The sequence below is a fragment of the Melanostigma gelatinosum genome (assembly GCF_949748355.1).
Source record: "Melanostigma gelatinosum genome assembly, chromosome: 17".
NCBI lineage: Eukaryota > Metazoa > Chordata > Actinopteri > Perciformes > Zoarcidae > Melanostigma > Melanostigma gelatinosum.
This window is the reverse complement of record NC_136650.1, coordinates 23,754,840-23,768,453: the sequence shown is the minus strand read 5'-3', so window position 1 is coordinate 23,768,453 and position 13,614 is coordinate 23,754,840. Positions and strand designations below refer to the sequence as shown.

General features: G+C 41.9%; 1 protein-coding gene across 2 annotated transcripts; it reads right to left on the bottom strand.

Moving 5' to 3' along the window:
• Positions 1-307: 307 nt before the first annotated feature.
• Positions 308-13,407, bottom strand: hsf1 (heat shock transcription factor 1). 2 transcript variants are annotated; one of them, XM_079288679.1, is made up of 15 exons: positions 13,057-13,407; positions 11,257-11,365; positions 9,743-9,879; positions 9,414-9,538; positions 9,231-9,306; positions 9,023-9,084; positions 8,448-8,526; positions 8,207-8,325; positions 7,848-8,026; positions 7,553-7,703; positions 6,353-6,424; positions 3,909-4,014; positions 2,485-2,538; positions 2,104-2,155; positions 308-2,030 (listed from the first exon to the last, which is right to left on the bottom strand). In XM_079288679.1, exons 1-15 carry the CDS (start codon positions 13,180-13,182, stop codon positions 1,849-1,851), a joined length of 1,629 nt encoding a protein of 542 aa, XP_079144805.1. In that variant the 5' UTR covers positions 13,183-13,407; the 3' UTR covers positions 308-1,848. The 2 variants fall into 2 exon arrangements, with proteins under 2 accessions (XP_079144805.1, XP_079144806.1); XM_079288680.1 differs by lacking the exon at positions 6,353-6,424.
• Between the last annotated feature and the right edge of the window lie 207 nt (positions 13,408-13,614).

Below are 13,614 nucleotides of genomic sequence, written 5' to 3'. Positions count from 1 at the left end.
AGAGACGAAACACTTTTTACATCATTTGTCATCATTTCATTCAGTCACATGAGGCTGTTCATTCCTGATTGTCGGGTTTGATGAGTTTTTATCATTTAAGAGAAACAATAATCATATTCTGGGTTATTTAATGACGTCACAGTCACAATTTCAAAACGTACAGACGCAAATAATTCATAAATAAGACGATCACATTCCTCCTGTAGAAATGGATCCTCAGCTTATAAACAGAACACAGGACACAGTTTGTTAACAGACTACAGAGAGAAACACTCTACAGTGGTGATCACTGTGTCTTTATTAGTTATTAGTGTTATTAGTTGCTGTTATTAAGTACAGTGATCATGTGAACAGACACTAACTTATCTAAAGTCTCTCCAGCTGTTAAAGCGACTGACAGCTGATCCAGCTGTGATCATCAGCACCGTCATCAGAAACAGACGTCGCTTCACGTGACGCACCTGAGGAAAGGACGTCTCATGTCTCCTAAAACATATTTCCTCGTTTCCTCTCTCCTTGCATGGTTTCCTCCATGCATCCCTGGTGGGAGGGACTAAGGCGCAAGGAAAGGACGCAAGTGAGGGAAACAAGGATGCAGTTAAGAGACTTGGGATGTACCCACAGAGAGGGTTCAGAGAGGATTCTGGCTTTCAAAATGAAGCCAGAACTGCTGTATTTGGATGTATTGAATACTATTAGTGATATACAAGTGAAAGATATAGTTTGGTACATGAGAAAATTCAAATGGCACAGATGGTGCCAAAATGACCATTTTGGAGACCTCGTCTGACCTCTCTGTACTAAAACCTTTGTTCTGCTTCACTTTATCAAAGTGAAACTTTGCAGAGAGACTGTTCACATATTGTGCTGTGATTTGGAAGAGGTTTACACCTGCAGCTGCATCATTCCAAAGAAATAATAATCCTGTCAGTGCTTTTTGTTTTTTAGGCGAATCTGAAACTTTTAAATTTGTGCTGTGTCCCATCTTCATTTACTCTTAACCTGTACCATCTATACTGATATGTACACATCTGAACAAATCTCACGAGTGTTCCCTTCATTATAACACCAAAAGTATTCAAATATACCTTGTGGTTGCAGAGATATACTCTTCTTAGTATGGGTATGCAATTTTCGAGCAGAGGCCTAAAAAATAGGTCCGTTTTTAACAGGTTCGGACAATGCATCGTCAAAATCAATGTAATTAACACAATGACAAGAACAAACGACCAGTCACATATATTTATATGACAACAAAGCAACAAATCAATCCAGCAACACTTCGGCGCTAAAACACGCATTCATCCACACACTGAAGAGCACGAGCCATTCAAATATTATTCACATCAACGGGAACAATATTAATCGTATCATAAAAACGGCACAAAAGATTCAATAAGAACTTCTGTTGATTCTCATGTTTGATCGGACTCATCAGGACCGATGTTGATCGGACGATCGGCTCATCAGGACCGATGTTGATCGGACTCATCAGGACTGATGCCTCTCTATCTATATAATAAACACTTCTCATTTGTAATAAGCTTTTCAAAAAATATTCAGATTCTCTTCATCTTCTACATTTGACACATGAAAACAAAGACATGCAGAAGTCACATGATCCTCAGACCTGTTCTGATTGGACTACATGTGTTTTTAACAGCGAGCGTCAAACAAACGTTTTAATAAAAGCAGCGAAGAAGAAAAAACAAATGCTAAATAAAAGAGTAGAAGAAGACAGGTATATAAACTGGTTAATATGAATCTGCATAATATAACTTGATCGATCAACAGATCGATTTCATCCTATCGCTGCTGCTGAGTCCTGTTGCCATGGTGACCGATAAATCACATGCCACAGATGTCAGAGTCCAGGTGGGCGTGGCTTAGCAGAGCGGCAGCAGGGTCATCGGTGGGCGGGTCAGAGATGAAGAAAGGCCCCGCCTCCAGCTCTAGGAGGGAGGGCAGGTCGGTGCTGATTGGTTCAGACATCAGGATGGGTGTGGGCGTGTACTGCACGAGCTGCTTCCCTGGACCAATCAGAGAGGAGATTCAAAGAGGGTCCTCACAAGTACAGAAGTTCAGAAGGTGAGTGTGTGTTACCTGTGTTCATGGTGCTTTCCACACCGCCATTAGAGACTTCTTCAGACAGCAGCTGAGAGGAAACAGTGCCATAACAGTCAAATGGTTGTGAGGTCATCATCAAAACACAAACATGTTCAATCAGTATGTACCTGTACACACACATAGATATAATAATACTGTCATACGTCATCAATAACCCTTATCTTAACCTTATTTATGATATATGATATATACATACCTTTATGTTTACATGATTTATATATGATCTATATATACCTGTATGTTTATATGATATATATACACCTGTACGTTTATATGATTTATATATGGTATACAGTACATACCTGTATGTATACATGGTCAATACATGAGTGAAAACCAGTCTGTTTTTTAACTCACAGTTTCCAAACTGTCCAGGTCAAAGTCTCCAGAGGAACAGGAAGAACTGAAAAACTAAACACAAAGACAGTTAACATGAATACACATACTTTATACACACATTCATTTACTGTGTAAAAAGGGGACCCTCCAGAATCTGAGCTGCTGAGAGCAACACTGACTGGAGGAGCTTCAGTCAATCAAGACCAGCAGGAAGATTCTTGTCATTGTACTTTCTGATATAATGGTCTGCCTCTGATTAGAAGTGAGCGCCGACAATGAGCTGATGACCCTAACCCTGTTAATATGTACTGTTAATATGTCCGACACATGTTAATATATATAGCGTTAATGTTCGACACGTGTTAATATATACTGTTAATATGTCTGACACATAATATATATACTGTTAATATGTCTGACACATAATATATATACTGTTAATATGTCCGACACATGTTAATATATACTGTTAATATGTCTGACACATGTTAATATACACTGTTAATATGTCCGACACATGTTAATATATACCGTTAATATGTCCGAGACACGTCAATATATACCGTTAATATGTCCGACACATAATATATATCTACTGTTAAAATATTTGACACATTAATATTCGTGCTGGGCAACTATTACAATTTGTTATCGCGATTAATCGCATGATTTTTCTGCGATTAATCACATTGTTATGCGCAAAATTCAACAATGAATTCAAAAGTCGTGTATTGCGCACTTTTATTTTGAAAGTACTGCTATATGAACAACAGGTCAATAACATTTGGTTTGTAAACACTTTCAACACATCAGGTTGTTGTTAGCAGCAGTATTCCCTTCACACAGCAGCAGTTATAACACAGTTATAATGATTCTGATCATAGATATTCAGCCGGTGTTCACAACTTTATCTTCATGTGTAAGAGATGCAATTTAAATATACTTCTTGAAAACTGAAACCTATCTACATCATGTTTTTGTTTGTTAAATTCTCAGTAGTGATACTAAATGATGCTTATTGTACACATTACAAACAAAACACTTTAAAAACTCTAAACCAATCATTTTAATGGTTCATTTCTGTTTTTCTTTTTTGGTATTTAGGTCAGACACATATGCAATACTGATTACCGTAATATGTGTGGTATTTGTTATAAATGTACGTTGGTACATAGATGGTGATAAGAAGCTGTACATGGAGGTACTTAGGACCCAGGGGAATGTAGGTGAAGGAAACAGGAAGAGACGCCACACAAACAGCTGTTCACCGCTCACTGCCGGTTCTTGTGTTAAAAATGTCAGAATAATAATTTTTTAAAAAACTGCGTTAACGCGTGATAAAATAATTGTCGGTGTTAATTAATGAATGCGATAATAAAGCGTTAACTTGCCCAAACCTAGTTAATATATATTATTAAGACAGAAGACACCGTCAGACTGACCTCCATGAGCGGGGACGTGTCGAAGGTGAAGGCTTGTGTGTTCAGGATGCTCTGCAGGTTTTCCAGACTGCTGTCAATGCATTCGACATGATTGGACAGTTCAGACCTGAGACAGAGACAGACAGGAGACAAGACAGGAAAAAGAGAGAGACATGACGTTAAGTTACATCACCAGTCTGCTGATTTTCTATATTTTTCCTCGTACTATTAAATCTCATGTTTAGATTCAAACCACCAATGTGTTCTTCCGTTGGTGTTTCTCAAAGTTCCTTCCTTGTAGGACGAGTCCTTCGAAGTCGGGTCCTACAGAGGCTAAACGTGACTCCTTCCTATATGCCTTCCTTTATTCTGAATAATTTAGAGAATCACATTTTCTACTAGAAATATTGATTTTTGAATACCTCAACACAATATACACATATTCAAAACATGTAAGCTTATTGAATAATTAAAATAATGAACAGGAATGTGAACAATTTTTAAAATTTATAAACTTACAAAAACTACAGTTTATATGCTCTCCTCAAAGCAACCAGACTCCACTAAAAAACACACCGGTTGTAACTTTATTTGAACTTGACTGAAACTCATCCAAACTGTCTTGGTTTGTCCGGTCTTTCCACTTCCAACAGTCACCACTCTGCTTTTGTTTGGCCTAAAGAAGATTCACCAAGGTTGATGTGGAAGTATGCTGGCTCTGCCCCGCTGTCTCCCTGCCGTTGTCGGCCTTAGTGCTGGTATATAGTATACATTTTTTAAATAATTCATTTACAATTCAATTGTATTTATATAGTGGGAAATCATAACAGCGGTTTTCTCGAGACACCTTTTTTTAATATAGAGCAAGTCTGAACGGTACTCTATAATTTACTGAGACCCTACATTCCTCCATGAACAAGCACTGGGACAGCGGGAAGAAAATACTCCCCTTCAACGGGTAGAAACTTTGAGCAGAACCGGGCTCTGGGTCAACCGGTTGGGTTAAGAGGGAGACAAAAAGAGAACAGAACAGCTGTAATGCACGGGAAACTAGCGGTGCAACGTCATGATGCACGTGAACGTAGCGGTGCACAGCTCGGGATTTAAATAAATGTAATGAAGTAAAAAGTACAATATTTCCCTGAAATGTAGTGGAGTAAATGCACTTAGTTAATTTCCACCACTGATTTATACCATGTTGTACCAAAAATAAAAAGGGTGTGACCATGTGCTGGAGCAAGCACCAGTGCTACCAGTGGAAAAGTTAGTCCGGAGCACTGGGTTACTATAGCTTTTATCAAATAGGAGGAAACTGTGTATTTGTTGGAGACTATTTTCAGTGGCGGATTAATGCTCTCGTGAGTATTTGGGGCAGCGGGATGGTGTTTGTGGTATTTAGTCACAATAACAAAAAGTGTGTGTTAGGGCTGGGCGGTATGACCAAAAATGCATATCACGGTATTTTGTAAGACTCTGGCGGTTTCAAGGTATATCACAGTATTTTTTTTTTGCGTTAAAACATTAATTAATTAACTCCGAAAACAACCTGCTGGCCAACCGGCCAGTGAGCGGTGAACAGCGTTTGTGTGGCGTGTCTTCCTTCCGTCTCTTCCTGTTTCTTTCACCTACATTCTCCTGGGTCCTAAGTCCCTCCCTGTACAGCTTGTATCACCCTCTATGTAACAACGTGCATTTATAACAAATACCACACATATTACGGTAATCAGCATTGCATATGTGTCTGACCTAAATACCTTTTGTTGTTCAGTCTTTGTTCATCCTGCATCGCTCTGTTCTGTTCTTTAATGTAACGTTACTGGAGCAACAGAGCCTCTCTCAGCTGTTAGCAGACTGTTGTTAGCGAGCTTTACCCAGCATGCAGCTCGGCGGGGAAATTTTATAAATGTACAATTATTAGTGCTACAAATTGTTTATCTGTCACAAACTGTTGTGTCGTGGTGTTTTGCCCTGTTAAAGAGCGTTAGTTGTGGGTTGTTAATTGTTGTTATAAAGTTATGACCATGACTAGAGTTCCCTCTCAATACAGCTAAGACAACTAGCTCCCACCACAGCGCTCTCAGCGGCAAACAATATATTTTGCTGCCTGTTGAAGAGTGACAGAAGTTGCATCGGCTGTGTACCGTTATGATGGTATATGAAAAATTCATATCGTAGGGAAATTAAAACCGGTATACCGCCCAGCCCTAGTGTGTGTTCATCATGACGAAGGAGCATGTCACCCAGTGCAACAGCATGCTTCATATATGTGTTTTAAATAAATTGTGGATGATAGAGCTACTATTAATAGAAGATATATCAGGCTTTGTTGCACAAAATACTCGTTAGTATCCACTGCTGGGTTGAGTCTAAACATGCTGACAAAAAGAGAAAAAAATATCACTAAAGTAAGAATATTTTTAATATAACAATATTAAAACAAAGATAATTTTGATTAATTGATTTACTTGTCAGCTCGTGTTGATAAGAAGCGCCAACGATCAGGTGACAGTCCACCTGCAGAGGGAGGGGGGCGGGGTCTGAGGGAAGCACAGGGGTTTAAAGTAAACACCTGACCCTTAAAAGGACTACCATCTGAGAAGAGTTACTTTTACATATAAACTGAAACTATGTTTAAGTACACACGTATAAGTCAATGAAATAATCACACGGTTATAGGCATTCTGGGCAAGATGTCTCCCTGGAGGTTCGGAGACATGGTGGGGAGCAAAAAGGGGATGAAAATATGTTGATGATGGGGCAGTCGTTGGAATAGTTGTTGGCGGGTGCCGATGGGACAGTTGTTGGCGGGTGTTGTGGGTGCTAATGGCACAGTTGTTGGCAGGTGTTGTGGGTGCTAATGGGTCAGTTGTTGGCGGGTGTTGTGGGTGCTAATGGGACAGTTGTTGGCACGTGTTGTGGGTGCCGATGGGTCAGTTGTTGGCGGGTGTTGTGGGTGCTAATGGGACAGTTGTTGGCGGGTGTTGTGGGTGCTAATGGGACAGTTGTTGGCACGTGTTGTGGGTGCCGATGGGTCAGTTGTTGGCACGTGTTGTGGGTGCCGATGGGTCAGTTGTTGGCAGGTGTTGTGGGTGCTAATGGGTCAGTTGTTGGCGGGTGTTGTGGGTGCTAATGGGTCAGTTGTTGGCGGGTGTTGTGGGTGCTAATGGGTCATTTGTTGGCGGGTGTTGTGGGTGCCGATGGGTCAGTTGTTGGCAGGTGTTGTGGGTGCTAATGGGTCAGTTGTTGGCGGGTGTTGTGGGTGCTAATGGGTCATTTGTTGGCGGGTGTTGTGGGTGCTAATGGGACAGTTGTTGGCAGGTGTTGTGGGTGCTAATGGGACAGTTGTTGGCAGGTGCCGATGGGACAGTTGTTGGCAGGTATTGTGGGTGCTAATGGGTCAGTTGTTGGCAGGTGTTGTGGGTGCTAATGGGTCAGTTGTTGGCAGGTGCCGATGGGACAGTTGTTGGCAGGTGTTGTGGGTGCTAATGGTTCAGTTGTTGGCAGGTGCCGATGGGTCAGTTGTTGGCAGGTATCTGAACAGGTGTTGGGACAGTTGTTAGGTCAGTTGTTAGCAGTTGGGGGTAGTTGATAGAAGGTAGGACGAGCAGGTAAATCTACCTCCAACCAGCCTAACAGATGTGAAACAAGTGTAACAGGTTACTTACCTGTCAATACAGGCGATGGTTTTACATTTCTGCTGAGGTTTGGTGGGGCTGAGGGCAGAGTTTGTGGTGGGAACAGATGCAAGCGGTTGGCTGGCTGGGGCTGGTGGAAGGAGCCCAGTGGAAACAGGGCTCATCACAACAATGGGACTGGCTACAAAGACCAGAAACAGAAATTCAAGGAAGAGAAGATATTACCATACTGATAATTATTACCAAAAACCTCTGTAAACATTTATACTTTGATAAGATGTTACCTGGTGTAGGATTGGTGATGGAGGTGTTTATAAGATGTTACCTGATGTAGGACTGGTGATGGAGGTATTCGGCTGAGTCTCGTTTTCCTGTAAAATGGAGTTGATGAAGGTGGTGGGGGAGAGGGGCGTGTCTAAATGAGTATCTCCGCTCTCCAGAACAGGACACACCTCCACGTCAGGAATGGACGGCTCCTCTTTGATGTTGACTGATTGGCTTTCTCTGCAGGTGAAACAACAAAGTGGATTGGCTGTGACTGAATGCTGATGATGAGAAGAACGCAGGCAGCTCATTGGCTGTCAGAGCAGTCGCCTACCGAGTCTGGACATCTGAACTCATGTTACGGACAACGGAATATTCAGCATTCAGAAAAGGAAAAGAAAAGGTGTAATTAGTTCTCACTCTGCATCACTCCAATCACAGATCACATTCTCGTCTGTGGGCGTGGCCACATCTGTGATGTCAGAGATGATTGGTCCAGATGTCACCAGGGGGTCAGCTGAGAATAAACTGGCTGCAGCCTGAAAACACAGAAACAGACGGAGAGTCACAAACCTAACCCACACAATCTGCCTCATTCATACAAAACTAAACATCCTCAGGTGACAGGTGACCTCTGACAGGTGAGTCAGTGACTCGTTACCTGCATGTGCTCCAATGAGAGAGGGCGACTGTATTTTGGCATGGAGTGGGAGGAGCTAGAGTCATTCAACATCAGAGGACTGCAGACAGAAAACGATAAATACATACATGTTACTGAGGAAATATATATATATATATATATATATATATATATTCACATACATATACATACATATACATATATATATATATATATATATATATACATATATACATATATATATATATATATGTATATATATATATATATACATATATATATATATATATATATATATATATATATATATATACATATATATATATATATATATGTATATATATATATATATACATATATATATATATATACACACATAGCTCTGCCTGGAGACTACTGGACATCGCTGCGGTAAACTCACAGACACTCACATGTTAGTGCACCTCTACGCTGACATTCACCGTAAACGCATTTAAACGGCACAGATCGGGAGCGAGCGAAGGACTTTGAAAGTTAAGTCAAAATCAGCTGGTGCGGCCTATATACCGGTGCGCTCTATAGTCCGGAAAGTACGGTATATTGTGTAGTAAACTTACATTTTCCTCTTGACACCCAGAACCCTGTTGGACTGGACGAGAGACACCAGGAACTGGATCAACTGTAAAGAGAGAGAGTTTATTACTGGTTCCGGTAGAAACTAAGTTATAGTGCTAACAGCAACTGATGTATTGGTGTATTGATCACCTTGTTGACCACTGGATGTATTGGTGTATTGATTGACTGATGTATTGGTGTATTGATCACCTTGTGGACGACTTTCTGTTGCTGAACGTGTTTCTGTCTCAGACTGGCCACCTCTCTCCACAGAGCCTCGTTCTCACTGGAAAACATGCAGAAAGAGGTTTATTTAATGAGACCACCCGAATGCAGGAACCCTGTGGGGTCAGGGTTCTGGTCTGGTTCTGGTCTAGGATTAGGAGTTCTCACTGTTTCATGGCGATGATTCTGGAGTCGATGGTTTCCTGTTTTCCCTTCATCAGCTGAACATCGTTCAGGATCTTGTTCACATCGTGTGCAGACATCTTCACTTCCTCCTGCCGCACAGACGACACCTGAACCAACCACACACAGAGAGACGCACCTTTACCATGGAGACCACAACAGTCTGACAGGTGTGCAGGTCAACAGTTTAACAGGTAGGTGCACACAGGTGTACAGGTGTGTTCAGGTGTGTGCAGGTGTCGGGTGCGTAAAGGTGTGTGCAGGTTTGTAGAGGTGTCACAAGTGTACAGGTGTACAGGTGTGCAGGTACATACGCTGGTGACTTTGCGTTTGATGTTCTCCAGCAGATGTTCTTCTCCTCTGATGAAGAACGGATGTTGGAACTCTGTGTCGTCTCTCTCTGGTTTCACCAAACCACCGTGCTCGATGTGCACCACCTTACGGAACCCATCTGGAGTACACAGAAAACATAATTCACGAGTACGTATACGATGGGGGAGGGGGTCACAGGAGAGCTAGTACAACAGAACAAGTGTTGTAGTAAACATGTGTTGTAGGTAAGGCTGGGCGGTATACCGGTTTCAATTTCCCGTATGATATGAATTTTTCATATCCCGTCAACAACTTCTGTTGCTCTTCAACAGGCAGCAAAATATATTGTTCGCGACTAGGAGTGCTATAGACGGAGCTAGTTGTCTTACCTGTATTGAGAGGGAACCCTACTCATGGTTTACTTTATAACTTTATATCAACAATTAACAGCCCACAACTAGCGCTCTTTAACAGGGCAAAACACCACGCAACAACAGTTTGTGACAGATAAACAATTTGTAGCACTAATAATTGTACATTTATAAAATTTCTCCACCGAACTGCATGCTCGGGTAAAGCATGCAAATCGGAGGTGAAGGAAACAGGAAGTGACGGAAGACACGCCACACAAACAGCTGTTCACCGCCGGTTGACCGGCGTTCTTGTGTTAGTTTATGGCGTTAATTAATTAATGCATGAAGCCATCGGCGGCCGCTCAGTGTCCATGTACACACTCTGCCACGAGGTGCAGTGTGCTGTGATTGGTCAGTAGGCGAGCACGTGACCATCGTGAAACCAAACTTAACAGCCAGCAGAGGCTGATGGGTAGTGAATCACATCACGTGATGCGGTTCAGCCAATCAAAATGCATTGTGACTGAGTTGCGCTGCACCATGATAGAGAGTGCTGAGAGGAGGAAAGACACTGCAGAGAGGTGCATTCAATGTTCAAGTTGTGAAAGTTAAATCCGATGATAATCTCTTTGGGTCGCGGCTTGTCATTAAGGAATGACGGTGGATCCCAGAGCCAGACCAGCTGAGAACATTATATTTTCCTGAATTTAGGCTTTTGCATTTTCTAAACGCTCGAGCGTTGTTCAAACGACTCGTACATAGTTACAGCCTTAAAAACTAATAGAAGCTGTAGCGCCATAATGTGACTATAAGGTTCTCAGCTGCAGGACAGCAGTGAAGGCCCAGATATAAAATGCACGGCCCGCCACTGCATTAAGGCGGAAAAAAATACCGTGATATACCGTGAAACCGGTAGAGTCTTAAAAAATACTGCGATATGGATTTTTGGTCATACCGCCATGTGTTGTAGTACTACAGAAGATAAACAGGAATTAAACTTGTAAAAATTTGCAGTAAAACAAGTCAGAACTTCAACAGGAACAAAGATTCCAGTAAATGATGTATACTGTAGTACAAAGTACATAAACATTAGTAATACCCGATCGATGACATCACTGCTGATGATGTCATCCATGATGTCAGAGATCTTTGTTGCTACTCACACATGTTGAGCTGTCTGATGAAGCTGGCCATGTTGTTGTGTTTGAAGAACTTTGGTAGAACTTCCTTCGAGAAGCGACCCTGATCGAACACATGGAAACTGGTTCCACTCTGACAGAGAACACACATGACATCATTGTTATATTAATGGGTTCATATTATTAATAACATTAATAATACTTCTAGGGACCACCAGGTGGCACTGCTGTCACTCAAATAAAGAAATACACATAAATATTAGGGGTGTAACAATACACATATTCGTATTGAACGGTTCGGTACGGGCTCACGGTTCGGGAGGCATTACGAACCGAACAATACGTTTGAATAATATTAAATTGCATTTGAAAAATAAAATATAGCTGAAATTGGTGGAGCCGCTCCGCTCAACCCGACGTAACGTGCTGTCCTTCCCTGATTCAACAACAGTCTTGATTACCGATCGATTACCAGGTCAATTGAACATGAACAACTGATGACAGGTGTTGTTGACCTTGTTGTCTTTACTAGCAGCTGTTGTTCAGTTAAAGTCTGTATTTCTGAGGAGGAAGCAGATCAGTGAGCGGCGTGTCCAGCGGAGGTATGAGCGCTACGGAGCGGACGTCTGAAGTCACGGTTAGAGGCTTTGAGGAGGACGGACACAAACCGGAGGACTTTCCTTTTCTTATTAATGTTTATTTTGTCAACGTTTATTTTGTTAACAAGTTAACACACATAAACTATAAAGGAACAAAACATGGATTGCTCTCCAGTAGGACAGACTTCAGCCACCAGCAGAGCGACGAGTGAGAACAGAAACGACGACACCGAGGGAACGAGTGAGAGACGAGTGTTGACCACATTTATGGATCATAATCTAGTAAACTTCATGTGTAAGTGTTAATATTAATGTAAATATGAGTTGAGAGAGATAGAGCAAGACCCGCAGCGCTGTAACTACGTCTGAAAAATAAAACTTCTAAAACTTTCCACAAACTGTCTATTTGAGTTCATAGAAGAAGATTTTTAGAGAAGATCTTAAGTATCAAACACGACCGTTCATTATTAAAGACTACTTTATTACTCCATCGTATTATTTTAAGTAAGCAACCAATCTACTTCCTGTTTACACCGGCACCATCAGCCCAGTGTACGTGAAGAGTCACGTGATATTGGTTACAGACTCTCCCGCAGCGTCTCGGTATCTGTTCCCTCCTGATTCAAACAGGTGAAAGGTTCATCTGCACCAACATGCTGAATGCTATTGAGCCCCGTGACACTACTCCTTCACCAGCCCAGTTCTCCAGACCATCCTGCTTTGTCAAAGAAAAAAAAGCCCAAACAGAGAATCAACTCAGACACGCCCCTCAAGAGTCTCACCAGAGATATGGCATTTCTGCTTTTTTGCTGTATTGAAAACGTACCGAACCGTGGCACCACTGTATCGTATTGAACCGATCGAGAATGTTGTGAACCGTTACACCCCGAATGTATATGTATTTAACGTTGTGGCTTGATTTAAACAGAGAGAGAGAGTGAGAGAGACACACACACAGACAGGAGATCCAACAATGCCTTTGACTGAATTCAAGTCATGTGTGTGCGTATCAGTGTGTAGACAGACAGACGTAAAGCTCGTTCAGTTTGTGTCACCTCAGACTTTAAACCTGTTGACGCTAACAGCTAACAGCTGTCTGTGCCTGCTAACGTTAACTGTTATGCTAGACTAACCCAATGAAGCTGATTCTGATTCTGACTATGGCTAGGCTAAGCTCCGTTAACTGTTATGCTAGGCTAAGGCTAGGCCAAGCTAACGTGTGTACCGGACTCCAGCAGATGAGTAAGTCTGTGTCCGGGTCTTCCACCAGAGTCCACAGTTTGGTGAGGAAGGCCGGGACGTTTCCTCCGCTAAGCACCGCCCCCCCTCCTCCTCCTCCGGGATGCTCCATCAGAGACACAAAAACAAACACACCAGCTAATCTGAGCTAACGATGCTAACAGAGAACTCCTCAAAGATCTCCAGACAAAGTGCGACACAGAGCCGGACTGCGGTCTGATCTGACAGAGCTCCTGGTCCAGGACCTGGACCGTGTCTGCAGGTCTACAGATGATGTATTAATACTCTTTACTTATTAAAAACTACACGGCGGAAAATAAACAACAAATCCGATCACACCAAGATCTGCGTAGCTAGCAGGCTGTCGCGCTGTGATGACGCATGGACGTCTGGTCGCGTTGTGACGCAAAGAGCTGTAATCTGTATTATTTCTAACATAGACCCAAAACTCATAATTTATAGATATATTTATGTCATATATATATATTTACATACACACCACTGTAGTGTTGTGTATGTAAATAAAGTATATACACATTAAGTG